The 20,096-nt window shown below is 41.3% G+C and overlaps 1 protein-coding gene across 9 annotated transcripts in view; it reads left to right on the plus strand.

The window, feature by feature from the left end:
• POGZ (pogo transposable element derived with ZNF domain) overlaps positions 1-20,096 on the plus strand; it is a 67,757-nt gene that overhangs the window by 38,269 nt on the left and 9,392 nt on the right. For 7 of the 9 annotated variants that reach the window (XM_009431318.4, XM_054670972.2, XM_009431298.5 and 4 more), the window contains 8 exons: positions 1,585-1,760; positions 2,716-2,824; positions 4,016-4,306; positions 4,388-4,606; positions 7,367-7,473; positions 8,145-8,482; positions 8,878-9,032; positions 19,823-19,923. In XM_009431318.4, coding sequence (XP_009429593.1) covers positions 1,585-1,760; positions 2,716-2,824; positions 4,016-4,306; positions 4,388-4,606; positions 7,367-7,473; positions 8,145-8,482; positions 8,878-9,032; positions 19,823-19,923 — 1,496 coding nt within the window. The remainder of the gene's footprint in view (positions 1-1,584; positions 1,761-2,715; positions 2,825-4,015; positions 4,307-4,387; positions 4,607-7,366; positions 7,474-8,144; positions 8,483-8,877; positions 9,033-19,822; positions 19,924-20,096) is intronic. The other 2 variants (XM_003308377.6, XM_063797579.1) reach the window with 1 other exon arrangement.

Genomic DNA, 20,096 nt, shown 5'->3' on the forward strand with positions numbered 1-20,096 from the left:
CACTGGTCTTCTGGCTCAGTAACTGAGGGTCTAGTCTACTGATGAGCTCTCAGTTTCTGAGAGAGTATGAGATAAGCCACTGTTGGCCCATTAGTAGCCACCTACATACCTATTCCTTTGGTGGTCTAGCTTTGTAGTTAACTGTGGTGATATAACCTGCCAAGTGGAACATACATTTCAGAGGGGCCCATCCCATTCTGGTGATTTTGGGTAAAAAGTTGAGGCCATATTTTGCTTGACTCTTTGGTTTTTTGTTTCTTGTTGTTGTTGCTGTTGTTGTTGTTTTGAGACAGAGCCTTGCTCTGTCGCCCAGGCTGGAGTGCAGTGGCACAATGTTGGCTCACTGCCACCTCCGCCTCCCTGGTTCAAGCAATTCTCCTGCCTCAGCTTCCCAAGTAGCTGGAATTACAGGTATGCGCCACCATGCCTGGCTAATTTTTGTATTTTTAGTAGAGACAGCGTTTTGCTGTGTTGGCCAGGCTGGTCTTGAGCTCCTGGCCTCAAGTGATGTGCCTGCCTTGGCCTCCCAAAGTACTGGGATTAGAGGTGTGAGCCACCATGCCTGGCCTGCTTGACTCTTTGGCTTAGGTATATTGGCTCTCTGAAATTTTCTATCTGGTTTTGAGTATACTTTGTAAATCAGGAAACTTAGTATTGGTTTTTTCACCAAATGTCATGAAATAGGGGACTTAAAAATATTTATTAAATTTTTCACAAATGAAAAGAATTTAAGATATTTCAATAATAGCCCAGTTTATTAATATTTATTCATGAATGAATCATTATCTTCTGAAATCATGTCATTTTTACTTGGTGTGGGTTAGTTTTTGTCTAGGTCTTCTGTTTATCACCCCTGATGACATAAAGAGAGGGCTACGGTAGGTAGCCTGTCAGTCTCTGGGTTCCCAGTGGTTGCTTAAAGAATCTTGCATTTCTCAGATTTAACTCACTAGGAAGAGAAACCATTCCTTAGATTCTGTGTACTTGCTGAATTAATGTTTGTTGATGAATATTCTTTTTAAAAAATTAAGGGGGATTAGCTAACAAATTATCTTCTAATAAAATAGGTTTTACCTAGTTAAAATATGGAAAAAGACTTAACATATTTTGTTCTGCTGATTTGGTGGGGGAGATTATGTGTGGTCACTTAAATCATGAGAGTCAGGGTGCTAGCCACATAGAATTCTAATGTCTTTCATCCCCAGTGAAGACATATGGGTGAAGTGTTAGTGAACCTCCCCTACCCGTCTGTTTTTCTGTTAGTTGTAGATTTGGGTGAAACTTAAATTTTTGGTGAGTTTGGTCACATTAAACCTGAGATGAGTGGCAGTCTTGGATATTTTGGCATATAGGACACCATTTCTGTTTCTAATAAAATGTGGATTTGTACTTGGGAGGCTGAGGTGGAAGAATCGCCTGAGCCCAGGAACTTGAGGCTGCAGTGAGCCGTGACTGTGCCACTGTGCTCCAGCCTGGGTGACAGAGTGAGACCCTGTATCAAATAAAATAAAATAAAATAAAGTAAAATGTGGGTTTAACATTGTTTCTAACATTCCTTTTTTTTTTTCTTCCTTTACCCTTTAGCTGGCAATCCTTTGGTCCAGCAAGGTGGACAGCCACTCATCCTGACCCAGAATCCAGCCCCAGGTCTGGGCACAATGGTTACTCAACCAGTATTGAGGCCTGTTCAGGTCATGCAGAATGCCAATCATGTGACTAGTTCCCCTGTGGCCTCACAACCAATATTTATCACTACGCAGGTGAGTAGGACTCTGAATTCCAAGGTTGCTAGAGGAGAGAAAGACTATAAACCTCTGAAAACTCTGACTTAGGGTCTTTGGCGTCATTAGAAGTGGTTCTAAGTCTTGTCTTTTGACCTGGCTTTCTCTTTTACTGTTCTGTAATTTGATGCCAACTGTGGAAAGCCCAGCATAGCATGGCTGGGTAATATCTTCTTTAAACCCCTTAGAAGTTTATTAAGTGATTTGATTAAAGTCTAGGCAGAAATTAGTGGGAAAACTTGAATTAGGAAGCCTTAACGCTTGGCTCTTGAGGCTTTTCACCCTTTGCGTGGACTGCTCCTCTTCACATGGGATGAATTAGTTAACTTTTGGAGATGTATGTATGTAATTGGTGGAGTTCATGGAGACCTTTGGGAGACAAGCAAGTTGACTTATTTGATATATAATGTGTTGAATTGAAGTTGAAAGCCTAATTCTGAATATGGATTCTAAAGGCAAATGCTTCTCTTTGCCTGTGGCTTCCTGAGTTGTAAATTCTTATGAATTTGCCAAAGGTTTATGGCCTTTGAAGTAGACTTTGGGAACAATTTTTTAGGATTGTTTGTATGTTGAATCACTCCAGTGAACATTGCTCTTCCCCCTGCCCCCCACCCCCACTTCTGTTCATTTAGCACTTTAGGGAGCCAGTCTGTTGATGAGGTTTTTTTAAGCCGATGCTCTCTTAAGTCAGGAAATAGGTTTTCATTTTTGCTCATGTGTACCAAAGCTTGTTCTCTAATTTTGATATTTTGTCTCTCAAAAGTTTGCCAGAATTTCCTAAATTTTTCCATCTCAGTCACTTGAAACCTCTAATTCTAGAGAAAGAACCATTAAGTAAGAGTATGGGAATTTTTTTTTGGATGTAGGTCATACTGCAATCTTTGTCAGTGTTAATTGGTCTCCATGTTAAAGATCATTTTGCTTTTTAATACAGGGATTTCCTGTAAGGAATGTCCGGCCTGTACAAAATGCAATGAATCAGGTTGGGATTGTGCTGAACGTACAGCAAGGCCAAACGGTTAGACCAATTACACTAGTTCCAGGTAAGGAAAAATGTCTATCCATTTGGAATAAACCGGCATCCAGAAGATTTGTTTTTATTGTTCTAAATATCCTAAGTCATTTAGTAAGTATATTTAAAGAAAATCTAAAAATATAAAAATATTAATGATTTAAGCCCAATTTTAAAAAATCTGCTTCTAACCTTTGGCCAGGGTGGTGGTTTTATTTATTTCTGTTTAGCTTTTCACCACCCTTCATCAAGTAGTAAAACAGAGTTTACAGTCATTTTTCTGTAACTGGTATTTAGTCAGCTATTAAGACTATGTTATTAATGCAAACTCATAAATTCTACACTCCCTACACATCTCCTCATTTGCACGGTGGGATTATAAACTTTGTTTTAATTTTATAGCATAGATTTTAGATATAAACAAATGACATTCCCTTTATGGATAAATACTGTCAATGACTAGATAGTATTTTTTTTAAGATTTTGCTAGATAGTTTTTTTTTTTTAAGATTCTGAGAAGGATAATTTTTTTAAAATCTTAGAATTTTCCATTGCTCTATTTAGCATGTATAAGTTTACTACAATTCAGACCAAAAAAGAGTATCTTAATTTAGCTATTTGTAAGGGTACCTCTGTAGCTTGTCTTCCTAAGGTTTTGTTTTTTGTTCTCGTAGCCCATAGGGGTTTAAGTCTGACCAGCTTACCCTGGCATTTCTTTATTTTTCTCAGTGGAATTGTCTACAGTTGAGCCAGGAGACATTCCTCTTTGGGACATCCTAGTAGAATGGCATAGTCTGTCTTCTGAGTTGATAGAAGAGGATGGAAGACTCCTTTAGTACTCTGAGAAAGACTGATTTCTTTTTTCAGGACCAGGTTTGCCATTTGGCCTATATACACCCATATTGCCTCCCACTCTTTTCTTCCAGTACCGAGGTCAAGCCACTGATTGTATTCTTAGAATTAAAAAGGCAGTGTGATAAGGTGTTTTAGGAGGAGTTGATGGGAGTCTTATTTAACTTAATGTTCTTAAGCTGCCCAGGTTAATTTATTTTGTCAACATGGACACCTTGTGCTTTCTTAGTCTTTAGAATCTATACTCCTCTTGGAAACCTCTGATGATCATCCATCAGTTTGGGGAAATAATCTTTCCAGTAAAGGCAGGGAGAATGTGTTATAGGTGAGCTCACTGACCAAGATCTGGTACTTTGTCTCTCTTTTAAAGCCCCAGGTACCCAGTTTGTTAAGCCGACAGTTGGAGTTCCACAAGTGTTCTCCCAGATGACCCCTGTGAGGCCAGGCTCCACAATGCCTGTGAGGCCCACCACCAACACCTTCACCACCGTCATCCCGGCCACTCTTACCATTCGAAGCACCGTCCCACAGTCCCAGTCCCAGCAGACCAAGTCCACTCCCAGCACTTCCACCACTCCCACTGCCACACAGCCAACCTCACTGGGGCAACTAGCTGTTCAGTCTCCAGGCCAGTCAAACCAGACCACGAATCCCAAGCTAGGTAAGGCTTCGGAAGAGGAGATGGCAGAGCCAGGTTGGGATGGTGGGTGGAGAACAGATGATTATCACTTGGTCACCGTAGCTCCCTCCTTCCCCTCTCCACCTGCAGTGAGCATTGCCAGCTTTGTCACTGTGAAGCGACCTGGTGTTACAGGCGAAAATAGCAATGAAGTGGCCAAATTGGTGAATACCCTTAACACCATCCCTTCCCTGGGCCAGAGTCCTGGGCCAGTGGTGGTGTCCAACAACAGCTCTGCTCATGGCTCTCAAAGAACCAGCGGACCTGAGTCTTCAATGAAAGGTACAATAACCTGAAAGACTCTGAGCAGCCAGTCATTCAAAAACATTAATAAAGTGTTTGTTGTATCAGAGCTTTATACTCAGAAATAGAAAAATAAAATAAAATACAGCTGCTGTAGTTTGTTCTTACAGAAACTTTAGTAAGGAGAAAGCCACTTACAAAAAGTGTAACTGAATCAGCTCCAAGAAATTCTGTGTGTAATTGTGCTTTGGAGATTAGTGAAATTGATTGATTAAAGATGGGTGAGATAATGAAAGATAACTTCATGGAAGAGATGGATTTCTGAGCAAGGTTTTAAAGTTGGGATTTGGTAGAGAGATCTTCAGGTTGAGAATGATGAGCATGAGGGTTTTCAGTGGTCTAGAGCAGGGGTCGGCAAATGTTTTCTGTAAAGGGCCTAGTAGTAAAGTTGTAGGCTTTGTGCACAATATATAGCCTCTGTTGCAGCTATTAACTGTGCTGTTGTGGTGGGGAAGCAGCCACAGATACATAAACGAATGAGCATGGCTGTGCTCCACTAAAAACTATTTATGGACTCTGAAATTTAAGTTTCATAAAATTTTCATGTGTCGAAAAGTTTTATTCTTTTATTTCAACCATTTAAAAATAAAAACCGCAAGGTATAGTGGCTCACACCTCATCCCAGCATTATGGGAGGCCAAGACGGGAGGATCACTTGAGCCTAGGAGTTTGAGACCAGCCTGGGCAACATGGTGAGATCCCATCTCTACAAAGAAAAAAAAAAAAAAGATTAGCCAGGCGTGGTGGTGTATGTCTGCAGTCCTCGCTACTCCGAAGTCTGAGGTGAGAGGATGGCTTGGGCTTGAACCCAGAAGGTTGAGCCTGCAGTGAGCCATGATCATGCCACTGCAACAGAACGACACCCTGTCTCAAAAAAAGTAAAAACCTTTAAAACATGGTGTTGGGAAAACTAGATACCCATGTCCAAAAGAAGTTGGATCTTACCTTACAATAAATACAAAAATTAACTCAAAATGGATCAAAGACCTAAATGAACTAAAACTATAAGACTCTTAGAAAAATTATAGGACAAAAAGCTTCATGATACTGGATTTGACAGTGATTACTATTTCTTGGATATGACACCAAAAGCATACGCAAGAAAAGAAAAAATGGGTAAATTAAATTATATCAAAATTTAAAACTTTTGTGCAGGACGTTATCAACAGTGAAAAGGGAAGCCACAGAATGGGAGAAAATATTTGCAAATTATGTATCTAATAAGGGGTTAATATCCAGAATATATAAGGAATTTGTACAGTTCAACAACAAAAAAACTCCCAAACAACCTTTTTAAAAAATAGACAAAGGACTGGCTGGGCGTGGTGGTTCACGCCTGTAATCCTAGCACTTTGAGAGGCCGAGGCAGGTGGATCACGAGGTCAGGAGTCCAAGACCAGCCTGACCAATAATGGTGAAACCCCGTCTATACTAAAAATACAAAAATTAGCCAGGCGTGGTGGTGTGTGCCTGTATTCCCTGCTGCTCGGGAGGCTGAGACACAAGAATTGCTTGAACCTGGAAGGCAGAGGTTGTGGTGAGCCGAGATCGTGCCACTACACTCCAGGCTGGGCAACAGAGAAAGACCCCATCTCAAAAAAAAAAAAAAAAGTAGGAAAGTAGGCAAAGGACTGAATAGACCTTTCTCCAAAGAAAGTTATTGCCAATAAGCTCATGAAAAGGTGCTCAGTGTTATTAATCATTATGGAAATGCAAATCAAAACCACAATGAGGTACCGTCTCACTCCCATTAGGATGGCTACTATCAAAGAACCATAAAATAACAAATATTGTTGAGGATGTGGAGAAAGCAGAACCCTTACGCACTGTTGGTGGAAATGTAAAATTATGCAGCCACTTTGGAAACAGTATGGTGGTTCCTCAAAAAGTTAAAAATGATAGAATTGTTGTATGCTCCAGGAATTCCATTCTATACCCAAAAGAATTGAAAGCAGGGACTAGAACAGGTATTTGTACACCTATGTTCATTGCAACATTATTCACAATAGCTGAAAGGTGAAAGCAACACAGAGGTCCATCAACTGATAAAGGGATAAATAAAATGTGGTATTCACGTACAATGGTATATTGTTCAGGCTTAAGAAAGGAAATTCTGCTACAACATGTGCTGCAACATGGTTGAACCTTGAGGACATTATGTTAAAGTGAAATAGGCTAGTCACAAAAGGACAAGTACCATATGATTCCACTTACTTGAGGTACCTAGAGTAGTCAAATTCATAGAGACAAAGTTGAATTGTGGTTGCCGGGGTGGAGGCGAGGGGAGAATGGTGAGGAGGTTTTTATTGGATATAGCTTCAGTTCTGCAAGATTAAAAAAAACAAAAACCTTAACAAAAAAATCACATACAAATTATTCTTAGCTTATGGGCCAAACAGAAACTGGTAGCTGGGCTGGATTTGATCTGTGTGCTGTGGTTTGCTGACCCCTGGCCTAGAGTTAGAACAGTAAAAGGAAGCCTCAAACATAGTGATCTTGAGCCCAGGGAGGTCAAGGCTGCAGTGAGCTGTGGTCGTGCCACTGCACTCCAGCCTGGGCAACAGACTGAGAGACCGTGTCTCAAAAAAAACAAAAACAAACAAAAAACCATAGTGATCTCTCATGCTTGCTTACCCTTTTATATACTTCTCAGGGAGTGTTTGACTTTTTCCCAAAAGGTCAGTAATCTTTTTCCAGTGTCATTGTATTAATCTTATCAATTCTTCTCACTTCTTTCAGTGACCTCTTCCATCCCAGTATTTGACCTCCAGGATGGTGGACGGAAAATATGTCCACGATGTAATGCTCAATTTCGTGTTACTGAAGCTTTGAGAGGTCACATGTGTGTAAGTGATATCACCTGTGATCCAGCTTAAGTGGCTTCTGCCATTTACCTTCATTAATATTGGAAGCTTGTAAGCAGGGGCTCTAAAATGACTGAAGCTTTTTAAAGGGTTACTGTTTCTCTTGGTCTGTTTTTAGAAGAGCTGTGTACTTTGGAATGTGATGGGATACATTTAAAGACCCTCAAATAGATCAGAACATATGTGATCTTACTTTTTTAGTGTGGTAGATTTTGAAACCACACAGGAGAACAGGTTTATAGATAGTAAGGACTCAAACCATATTGGCCTCAGTTCATTTTTGTTAATTGTGTCATTGGATGAATCGGGAGCTCTTACTTCCATTTTTTAGCTTTTCATTTTTTGGTATTAGTCCAGATAAAAAGGTTGGAACTTCTTTTTTGCCAGGGAGCTCAGAGCCAAGTTATACTAATGATTAAGGGACCTAAGAGAGGCAGGAGGGAGAAATACAAAGTATAGCGCTTGGGTGGCATATGTCTGTGGATATACTCTAGAAAAGGAGTAAAACTTGGAAACGCTAAAAAAACTGAAGGGTGAAAGCTGAATGAGAATACCTGAAACCAAACCGTTAACAAGGAATGGTAGTGAAGTTAAGGAGTTAGCACATTCTAGCCCCCAGGATAACCAGAATGATCAGATGTCTTTCTTTATAGTACTGTTGCCCAGAAATGGTTGAATACCAGAAGAAAGGAAAGTCCCTGGATTCAGAACCCAGTGTCCCATCAGCAGCAAAGCCCCCGTCCCCTGAGAAAACAGCTCCTGTTGCTTCCACACCCTCTTCTACACCTATTCCTGCTCTGTCACCGCCTACCAAAGTACCAGAACCAAATGAGAACGTGGGCGATGCCGTCCAGACCAAACTCATTATGCTTGTAGATGACTTCTACTATGGACGGGATGGTGGCAAAGTAGCCCAGCTCACAAATTTCCCTAAGGTCGCCACATCTTTCCGATGCCCACATTGTACCAAAAGGCTAAAAAACAATATTCGGTAAGTGTTTTAAGAGCCTTGGAAGTTACCTTGAACAAGAGAAGACTTACATTTTCTTATATATTTTAAGTCTTTCTCTTTGGAGAATGGACCTAACTACTATGCAGTCTTGCTGGGGTTATCATTAAATCAATAACTAGGACTATAGAAGGAGATATTGTAATAAACAAAAGGTAACTGGATTGAGTAAGGGAAAGCAGTATATCTCCTTTCCCAGAACTCTCTTAGTTTCAAGAACTCATTATCTTTCTGGGCTCAGAAAAGGATATCCAAAACAGGAAGTCTGGGGAATGGAGGGGAGCAGATAATGTTTGTTCTGTGATTTTACCATTATATTTCTAAAAGGCTACCAATTTTTTATGTTTTCTGTACTTTCTCTTTGTGCTTTATTACAGATTCATGAACCATATGAAACACCACGTAGAACTCGATCAGCAGAACGGTGAGGTAGATGGTCACACTATCTGCCAGCACTGTTACCGCCAGTTTTCCACTCCCTTCCAGCTTCAGTGCCACTTGGAAAATGTTCATAGTCCCTATGAATCTACTAGTAAGTTTGGAAACTCTTAAACTCAAGGGGAATATACCTTGCTGTTCACTCATTGAATGGCGCTGGGGGGAGCCCATTATATTTATTTACGTGTGGGTAACAGTGTAGAGGAGGTACTTTTCATATTTGTAGCCAGTTCTTTACTTCATTCACCTTGTTTTTTTTTACAAGCCTGACTTTTATTTTGTTCAAGCATGGATTGAGTTCAGTGTTAGATCCTGAATTGTTAGGGGCGTTGATTCAGAACCACTGTAGAAAAACAAATGTAATTAATTTATTTCTTAGGTCTCTTTATAGAAGGAACAGTCATCTATTTGCTCTTCCACTTTAGTTAAACCCTGATAGGTTTTATGTAGGCTAAAAGATAATATTGTGAAGTACTTTATCATTAAGACATTGCTTTCAATGAAATATAAGATGAGCTGGAGTGTTTTCTACACTGTATATTTTATACATGTAGGCTGGACATAAGCTCAAAAAAATTAAGTAGGATAAAAGATAATATGGCCGGGCACGGTGGCTCACGCCTGTAATCCCAACACTTTGGGAGGCCGAAGCAGGCAGATCACCTGAGGTCAGGAATTCGAGACCAGCCCGGCCAACATGGCGAAGCCCCATCTCTACTAAAAATGCAAAAATTAGCTGGGTGTGGTGGCGGGCACCTGTAATCCCAGCTACTCGGGAGGCTGAGACAGGAGAATCGCTTGAACCCGGGAGGCGGAGGTTGCAGTGAGCTGAGATCATGCCATTGCACTCCAGTCTGGGCAACAAGAGCAAAACTCCATCTCCAAAAAAAAAAAAGATAATATTATGAAGTACTTTATCATTAAGACAGTGCTTTCAGTGAAATATAAGGTAAGCTGGAATGTTTTTCTACACTGTACATTTTATAGATGTAGGCTGAACATAAGCTCAAAGAAATTGAGTCATTTGCTTATGAGCGTACACCTCTAAATACACCTCTACTAGGGATACATAGTGAGGATTTAAGCCCAGTATTGAGAATACTTCTCATGTCCTTTACGGGATTTCCAGTTTTGTTGTAAAGACAAAAATTATGTAAATATAGGAAAATGTGAGAACAAGATAGTGTATTATAAACATAGACATTTTAAGATATCATTGATAGGTGAAATACTTCAGAGAAGGGAAAAAATCCTTGTGGCTAGGTTTCCAAGAAAGTCGTGCTTAAATTTAAGAAAGGTTTAGATGGATGGAGAGTAGTAAGAAAAGCTTTTAGGTGATTGAAAACAGCATGATCAAAAGCATAGAAGACATATGCATATTATCTGGATGCATTTGCTACAAGTAAAAATCCTTAACTAAAAATGAATTAAACAATAAGGACTGGGTGTGGTGGCTCACACCTGTAATCCCAGCACTTTGGGAGGCTTAGGTGGGTGGATCAGTTGAGGCCAGGGGAGACCAGCCTGGCCAACATGGCAAAACCACATCTCTACTAAAAATACAAAAATTCGCTGGCTGTGGTGGTGTGCGCAGGTAATCCCAACTACTCAGGAAGCCAAGCCATGAGAATCACTTGATCCCAGGAGGTGGAGGTTGCAGTGAGCTGAGATCGCACCACTGCACTCCAGCCTGGATGACAGAGCGAGTCTCTGTCTCAAAACAAAAGAAAACAATAAGAATATCTGTTATATCATTTAACTGAGAGATACAGAAATGGATGCTTCAGCCTAGAACTTGACTGCCCTGCTGTTTTTCAACAATTCTCTTGTCTCTGGCTTATAGCAGGGTGGCTGTATAAGTGTCAGGCACTATGTCCAGACAAAAAATTGTTAGACAAAGAAGAGATCTTATCTTCCCATCTTTCTTTCTTGAATCTGTTTTCTTATGAGTGAGAATTGCTTTCCTTTTATATCTCTTTGACCATTTATTGGCAAGGGAAGTGGGATTGACATTAATGGCTTACAGTAACACTAGGCAGTAGAAATACGCAAGCTTCATGAGTAATTTTAATTTTTTTCACTTTAAATACAGTAGCGCTCCCTTATCCTCAATTTTAGTCTCAATCACAGTCCAAAACTAGGTGAGTGCAGTACAATAAGATTATTGAGAGAGACACCACATTCACATAACTTTTATTACAGTATATTGTTATAATTGTCCTTTTATATATATTTTTTAATTGTTAATCTCTTTGCCTAATTTATAAATTAAACTTTATCATAGGTGTGTATATATATATATATATATATGAAAAAACACGGTATGTATAGGGTTCAATACTATCTGAGGTTTCATGTATGCACTGGGGGTCTTGGAACGTATATTTCCCATTGGCAAAGGGCGTCTACTGTAAAGTTTAAAAAAACAGGCAAAATTAATTTTAACAGCATATTTTATTCAGTATATTAAAAATATTTCAACATGAACTCAAAATTTAAAATTAATGAGATATTTGTCATTCTTTTTTCCTCCATTAAAAAACAGATCTTTTGAAATACAAATCTAAATTGGGTTTGAGCTTACCACACTTTAAGTGTTCACTAGATACATGTTGCTGGTGCCACCATATTAGACAGTGGAACTTTGGACTAATCATTTGGGAGTAGAATGTATATTAGAATCAACCGGGCCAGGTGCAGTGGTTCACACCTGTAATCTCAGCACTTTGAGAGGCCGAGGCAGGCAGATTGAGCTTAGGAGTTCAAGACCAGCCTGGGCAGCATGGAGAAACCCCGTCTCTACAAAAAAAATACAAAAATTGGGTGTGGTGGCGCACGCCTATAGTCGTAGCTACTCAGGAGGTAGAGGTGGGAGGATTGCTTGAACCCAGTAGGTCAAGGCTAGAGTGAACCATGATCACGCCACTGCACTCCAGCTTGGATAACAGAGCAAGACTCTCTCTCAAAAAACAAAGAATCAATGGTGACACTGCAGTGTAGTGCCAGGGTAGCCAGCTTGGTCTAGAATAGGACTCAAGATTCTTCACTGTCAGTAATGTGAAGCCAGAGTAACTCATGCATACCTCTTAGTGAAAACACCAGTTTTTTGAGACAACAGGGTCTTGCTCTGCCACCCAGGCTGGGGTGCAGTGGTGCAATCTTAGCTCACTGCAGCCTCGAACCCCTGGGCTCAAGCAGTCCTCCCACCTCAGCCTCCTGAGTAGCTGGGACTGTAGGCATACGCCACCACACCCAGCTAATTTATTCCTTTTCTTGGGGGTAGAGACAGGGTCTTGCTCTGTTGCCCAGTCTGGGCACCTAACTCATTTTTACGCGTAATATGGGGGGTGGGTTTTGTTATTCCGAAGTTCCACAAATAATAAAATTACACAGAGGGAAGATAAGTTTTTCCTTATGGAAAAGAAACAATGTAGACCCTCATTGATCTTTTTTCTCTTGGTTTCCCTGACTTAATTTTTGAGTCTCTTACGACAAAATTTTATGCTTATCAAAATCACCTTTCCTTAGCATATATCAATTTTATTCTTGCAGTCTTTCGTAACTTCCTTTTTTGCCCCTTGACAGATCTGGCATGAAAGTATTTTTTTTTTTTTTTTTTTTTGAGACAGGGTCTCACTCTGTTAGCCAAGCTGGAGTGCAGTGGCACAATCTTGGCTTACTGCAACCTCCACTTCCCAGGCTAAGATGATCCTCCCAACTCAGCCTCCTGAATAGCTGGTACTACAGACACATGCCACCATGCCCAGCTAATTTTGGGGGTTTTTTTGTTTTGGGGGGTGTTTTTTGTAGAGATAGGGTTTTGCCATGCTGCCCAGGCTGGTCTCAAATTATTGAGCTCGAGCAATCCACCCACCTCAGCCTCAAAGTGCTGTGATTACTGGTGTAAGCCACCGTGCTCAGCTTTTTTTTTGGGAGACAATCGCTCTGTCACCTAGGCTGGAGTGCAGTGGCGCAGTCTTGGCTCTCTGCAACCTCTACCTCCTAGGTTCAAGCAATTATTGTGCCTCAGTCTCCCAAGTTCCTGGGATTACATGCATGTGCCACCATGCCCAGTTAATTTTTTTGTTTGTTTATTTTTAGTAGAGATGGGGTTTCGCCGTGTCGTTCAGGCTGGTCTCAAACTCCTGGTCTTAAATGATATACCTGCATCGGCCTCCCAAAGTGCTGGGATTATAGGCATGAGCCAGCATGCCCGGTCGAAAGTAACTTTTTTTCTTTTTTTCTTTTTTTTCTTTTTTTTTTTTTTTTTGAGACAGAGCTTCATTCTTTCACCCATGCTGGAGTACAGTGGCACAATCTCGGCTCACTACAACCTCCACCTTCTGGTTTCAAGCGATTCTCCTGCCTCAGCTTCCCAAGTAGCTGGGATTACAGGCGCCCACTACCATGCCCGGCTAATTTTTTTGTATTTTTAGTAGAGACGGGGTTTCAGCATGTTAGCCAGGCTGGTCTCAAACTCCTGACCTCGTGATCCACCCACCTTAGCTTCCCAAAGTGCTAGGATTACAGGCATGAGCCACCGTGCCCAGCCCAAAAGTAGCTTTTTCAAAAAAAAGAATTGATGCATAATAGGTGTACATGGTTTAGGGATGCATGTGATAATGTGATATACATTTATATAATCTGTAAAAATTAAATCAGTGTACTTGGAATATTCATCACTCTATGTGTTTATGCTAGAAACATTCAAATTATTCTCTTCTAGCTATTTTAAAATTTACAACAGGTTATTGTAAACTATAGTCACCCTACTGATCTACTAGATCTTATTTCTTCTTTCAAACCATATATTTGTACCTGTTGATCAGCTTCTCTTCAACTCCCTACTCCCCTACCCTTCCCAGCCTCTGGTAACCACCATTCTACTCTCTCTTCATGAGATCTACTTTTTTTTTTAGCTCCCACATGTGAGTGGGAACATGTGATATTTGTCTTTTTGTGCTTGGCTTACTTCACTTAGGGACTTCCAGTTCTAACCATGTGCTGCATGACAGAATTTCATTCTTTTTTGTGGCTATAATATTCCACTGGGTATATATACCACTTTTTTTTTTTTTTTTTTTTTTTGAGAAGGAGTCTTGCTATGTCGCTCAGGCTGAGGTGCGGTGGTGCAATCTTGGCTCACCACAACCTCCACCTCCTGGGTTAAAGTGATTCTCCTGCCTTAGCCTCCTGAGTAGCTGGGATTACAGGCACACGCCACCACGCCCGGCTAATTTTTTTGTATTTTTTAGTGGAGACGGGGTTTTACCATGTTGGTCAGGCTGGTCTCAAACTCCTGACCTCATGAGCCACTGTGCCCAGCCACCACATCTTCTTTATTCGTTCATCTGTTGGTGGGCACTTAGGTTGATTCTATATTTTGCCTATTGTGAACTGTGCAGCAATAAACATGGGAGTGCAGATACCTTTTCAAAAAGTAGCTTATTTTTACATGCTAATATTTTGGGGGATTTTTTTCCTTTTATTTTCTGAATTGTTTGTTAATTGTAGACATCATGATATTTTTCTCCTAAATATTTTAATATGTAGCTCTAAAAAATAAGGCCTTTTGTGTATGCGTGTGTGTGTGGCCACAGTACCTTTGTTAAGATCTAATAGGCCGGCGCAGTGGCTCACGCCTGTACTCCCAGCACTTTGGGAGGCTGAGGCGGACGGATCACCTAAGGTCAGAAGTTCAAGACCAGCCTGGCCAACGTGGTGAAACCCTGTCTGTACTAAAAATACAAAAAATTAGTTGGGCATGGTGGTGCACACTTGTAATCCCAGCTGCTTGGGAAGCTGAGGCAGGAGAATTGCTTGAACCCGGGAGGCGGAGGTTGCAGTAAGCTGAGATCACACCATTGCACTGCAGCTTGGGCAGCAAGAGTGAAACGCTGTCTCAAAAAAAAAAGAGGGCCGGGCGCGGAGCCTCATGCATGTAATCCCAGCACTTTGGGAGGCCGAGGCGGGTGGATCACGAGGTCAGGATATCGAGACCATCCCAGACAACATGGTGAAACTCCATCTCTACTAAAATACAAAAAGTTAGCCGTGTGTGGTGGCACGCGCCTCTAATCCCAGCTATTCGGGAGGCTTAGGCAGGAGAATTACTTGAACCCGGGAGGCGAAGTTTGCAGTGAGCTGAGATCGCACCATTGCACTCCACCCTGGCGACAGAGCAAGACTCCGTCTCCAAAAAAAAAAAAAAGATCTAACAGAATTAATCAGAAATCCTTAATAACATTCAATACCTACTTTATTTAAAAATTTTCTGAGTTGTCCCCAGAATATCAGTGGATCATTATATTTAATTGTGATAACAGTATCATCTTAATAACATTACAGGCCAAGGCATGGTGACTCATGCCTCTAATCCTAGCACTTTGGGAGGCCAAGGCATGAGGATTGCTTGAGCCCAGGAGTTTTGAGAACAGCCTGGCGAATATAGTGAGACCTTATCTCTATCTCTGTTTTTGTATTTTTTTTTTAATTAGCCAGGTGTGGTGGCTTGTGCCTGTAGCCCCAGCTGCTCAAGAGGCTGAGGTGGGAGGATTGTTTGAGCCCAGCAAGTCGAGCCAGCAGTGAGATATGATCACACCACTGCTCTCCAGCCTGGGTGACAGAGTAAGACCCTATCTCAAAAAAAAAAAAAAAAAAACCCAAAAAGTAGTATTACATTTTTATTCACACTTGTTTAAGAGCAGTGCAGTGACTTGAAGGAGCTTGTATGGCCCTAGGGTTCTTTTCATAAGTTTGTCTAATGCTGATTCTTAGTCTTTTTTGAGACAGAATCTCACCCTGTCACCCAGGCTGGAATGCAGTGACGCAATCACAGCTCAGTGCAACTTAAGCCTCCCGGGTTCAGCAGTTCTCCTGCCTCATCCTTCCAAGTAGCTGGGACTACAGGCATGTTGGCCAGGCTGGTCTCGAACTCCTAGCCTCAAGTGAGCCACCCGCTTTGGCCTCCCAGAGTGCTGGGATTACAGGCATGAGCCACCACACTCTGTCTGATTCATAGTCTTTTTTTTTTTTTCTTTTCTTTCTTTTTCTTTTTCTTTTTTTTTTTTGAGATGGAGTTTCACTCTTGTCACCCAGGCTGGTGTGTGCAGTGGCACAGTCTCAGCTCACTGCAACCTCCGCCTCCCAGGTTCAAGCAATTCTCCTGCCTCAGCCTCCCAAGTAGCTGGGATTACAGGCGTGCACCACCACACCCGGCTAATTTTTGTATTAGAGGCGGGGTTTTGCCATGTTGGCCAGGCTGGTCTTGAACTCCTGACTTCAGATGATCCGCCTGCCTCTGCCTCCCAAAGCTCTGAGATTACAGGCGTGAGCCAGTGCACCCGGCCCTGATTCATAGTCTTTTAATATTTATGTCTAATACAGAAATCTTAACCTGCTTGGTGGTGAGGTGTCCTGTGAGCCCCTTGAAATTACATATAAACTTTGCCTGTGTGTGTGCATTTTTCAAGGGAAAGGTTGCATAGCTTTTGTTAGTGTGAGATTTGGGACTAAAAAATGGTTAAGACTGTTAGTTATTATTCCTGTTTTCCATAGTGGCTATCTTAAGGTACATTTCTTCTAATATTCTTTTTTTTTTTTTTTTTTTTTTTTTTTTGAGACGGAGTCTCGCTCTTTTGCCCAGGCTGGAGTGCAGTGGTGCGATCTCGGCTCACTGCAAGCTCTGCCTCCTGGGTTCACGCCATTCTCCTGCCTCAGCCTCCCGAGTAGCTGGGACTACAGGCACCCACCACCACGCCCGGCTAATTTTTTTGCATTTTTAGTAGAGACGGGGTTTCATCGTGTTAGCCAGGATAGAATGGTCTCGATCTCCTGAACTCGTGATCCACCTGCCTCGGCCTCCCAAAGTGCTGGGATTACAGGCGTGAGCCACCACACCCGGCCCATTTCTTCAAATATTATAACATTTTTCTTCCTGGCATCGTTACCTCCACTTCCTGAGCATCTCATTAAAGGTAACAGATGTAGGTTATTCTAATCTTTCAAAAAATCTTGTGTTAGTGGAAAGGAGAGAGTTTGAGGAAGAAATAGGATTGAGAGAAGGATGCTTTAAGGAGCTTAACCATGTTTAGGAGTCGGAGCCTGTTGGGGGTGGTGAAGATTGAAGACAGGGAAAACGAATTGACAAAATCTTGGAATACATGGCATGATGAGGTTGGATGAGCCTTAGGAAGGTACAAGAGATCTATCCTTCCATAATTTGGAAAACAAGCAGCAGAAGTTACAGTTGTTCATGCCTATTTCCTCAAAGTAGGAGATTGTGTTAGGTGTTAAGGAGGGTGATGGTGCTCAGAGGGACAGTGTTAGGATAGCCACCATGGAGAATCAATTCATTCTCCCTCTTGAATCTTTTTCTGTATTAGCTCCTTCCCCTGTAGAACTGATGTGTCAAAGGTTACCAGAGATCTCTTAAATCCCCTTATATTTGAGTTCCTACCTCACTAGTTTTCTTGAGATAACACAATGTAGATCTTTTTTTTCTTTTTTTTGAGGGAGTTTCGCTCTTGTTACCCAGGCTGGAGTGTAGTGGCGCCATCTTGGCTCACCGCAGCCTCTGCCTCCCAGCTTCAAGCGATTCTCTTGCCTCAGCCTCCCAAGTAGCTGGGACTACAGACATGCATTACTGTGCCCGGCTGATTTTGTATTTTTAGTAGAGGCAGGGTTTCTCCATGTTGGTCAGGCTTGTCTTGAACTCCCAACCTCAGGTGATCCTCCTGCCTTGGCCTCCCAAAGTGTTGGGATTACAGGCATGAGCCACCGTGCCCAGCCAACACATGTAAATCTTAACCTGATGCTTGTACATTAGAAATTGCTTAATAAGTGTTTTTATTATTGATGTTGCATGACAGCTGTGAAAATAGAGCTGATAAATAGGTTATAGGAGAAAGAGTGAATGAGATTGCCCAGGGAAAACATAGACTAAGAAAGGCCTGGACAAAATATTGCTTAAAGGTGTTCTAGAAGAGAAAAATGAGAGAGGTAAACAAATCGGGGGGTGAGTGGAAAAGAGATAATATCGTTATGTTGCTAGTTAACTGTTTCCCAAACATGTGGTTAACTTTCATACCTACTTGCCTTTCCTCCTGCTTTTCTCTTGGTCCTCTCTCTGGCTGGCTGAGCCCCATTCTTTGACAATTCAGGTTTTATATGTTGTTATAGCTTTTCCTCATTCCTTTATGCAGAATTTCTTATTTATCCATGTCCTCATAGCACCTAATGTACCCCTAGACAGTGTTTCTAAATGGAGTTGCAGACCTCTTTGAGAATAAATATGAAATGTGTGAATCCTCTTCCTAGAAAAATCTACATTTTACTCTTTCGCAAATAATTTCAGAGAAAACCTGGATTCCTAGAGGCCTGTTCCATAGACCCCAGATTAAGAACCCCTGGCTTTTGTTTGTTTGTTTTACTTTAAAAAATTACTTGGCTAGGCACAGTGGCTCATACCTGTAATTCTGGCACTTTGGGAGGCTGAGATGGGAGGATTGCTTGAGCTTGGGAAGTCAGGGTTGCAGTGAGCCATGATTGAGCCACTGCACTCTAGCCTGCGAGACAGAACGAGACTCTGTCTCAAAACAAAAATCCAGGGTTCTAGGTAGTTAAAAAAAGAAAAAAGAATTATTTCAACTTTATTCATATTTCTTTGGCTGGGGTGTAGGGGGCTGGGGGCGGGGGGAGGTTAGACATTGTCCAGTAAATGCCCAAGGCTTTAAGCTTCCAGTTTTCGTATTTGCAAAAACTCGAAACTAATTCCATTAAAGTGACAAAAATGTAAATAATCTCTCTCTTTTTGCCATACTGTATAATTAAAAATATGTAGCAGTTAAAAGTCTTACCAAAATTGGCCGGTGCACTGGCTCACACCTGTAATTCTAGCACTTTGGGAGACTGAAGTGGATTGACAAAAGGATTGCTTGAGGCCAGGAGTTTCCAACCAGCCTGGGCAACATGGCGAGACCCTGTCCCTACAAAAAAAAATTTTTTTTACTTACTTGGGCATGGTGGTGCACCACTGTAGTCCTAGCTACTTGGGAGGCTGAAACAGGAGGCTCGCTTGAGCTCAAAGGATAGTCCTAGCTACTCAGGAGGCTGCGGTGAGCTATGATCATGCTCCAGCCTGAGCAACAGTGAGATTCTGTCTCTTAAAAAAAAAAAAAAAAAAAGGCCAGGCATGGTGGCTCACACCTATAATCCCAGCACTTTGGGAGGCTGGGACAGGTAGATCACCTGAGGTCAGGAGTTCGAGACCAACCTGGCCAACATGAAATTACCAAAAATTGTCTCAGAAGTTTGACAAAATTGTTAATTTGTGTCATAAAATTTTGTCAAAATTTTTTCTCATAAGCTTGACAAAATGGACAATTTCAAAGAGAGTAGGAGGTATTGGAGGCCAGCTGATTAGCAGTGGGAAATCATATGGGCTAGTACCAAGTTTTTGCCTTATTATAAGTATAGAGAAGTGACAGTTCCTACATGCAGTTTGAAATAATGGTGACAGAATGCAGGGTTTGGAATCCGAGATAGTGCCTAAATTTTGAGCTCAGGAAGAAATGGGGAAAGGAAAAAGGGAAACAGTGGTAAGCCAGGAGGATGCTGAATTAGGTTAGAGTTGACGATAGAATTTAAAATGTCTTATAGATAAGATCTAGAACGAAGCTTTGGTAAGAAGTCTGAGCTACGTACATAAGATTATCAGCAACATATATGTTAAGGTGGAGCCATTTAAAGAAAGAACAGAAGGGACCTATGATTTACTGATTGTTGAAAATCAAAATAAAGGAGTCAGAGAAAATAAAGATTGTGAGTCAGCAGGACTTTTGTCTTATTTTCAAGTGGATTTATTGATTACTTTTCTTCTTACAGCCAAGTGCAAGATCTGTGAATGGGCGTTTGAAAGTGAGCCACTATTTCTCCAGCATATGAAGGATACTCATAAGCCTGGAGAGATGCCTTATGTTTGCCAGGTATTGCCTTTTTCTCCAGGGAGTTTTAGCAGTTTTGCTCTCAGGAAGAATACAAAGAATCTACTAATGAATATTGTTGACCACCTACTGCATACACTCAGTTTAGGAACTCTGAGTAGGTACAGAAGAAATAGTAAACACAGTTTATCTTCAGGGTTTCCATGCAGGAGAAA

Source organism: Pan troglodytes, chromosome 1, assembly GCF_028858775.2.
Source record: "Pan troglodytes isolate AG18354 chromosome 1, NHGRI_mPanTro3-v2.0_pri, whole genome shotgun sequence".
In the NCBI taxonomy this organism is placed as follows: Eukaryota; Metazoa; Chordata; class Mammalia; order Primates; family Hominidae; genus Pan; species Pan troglodytes.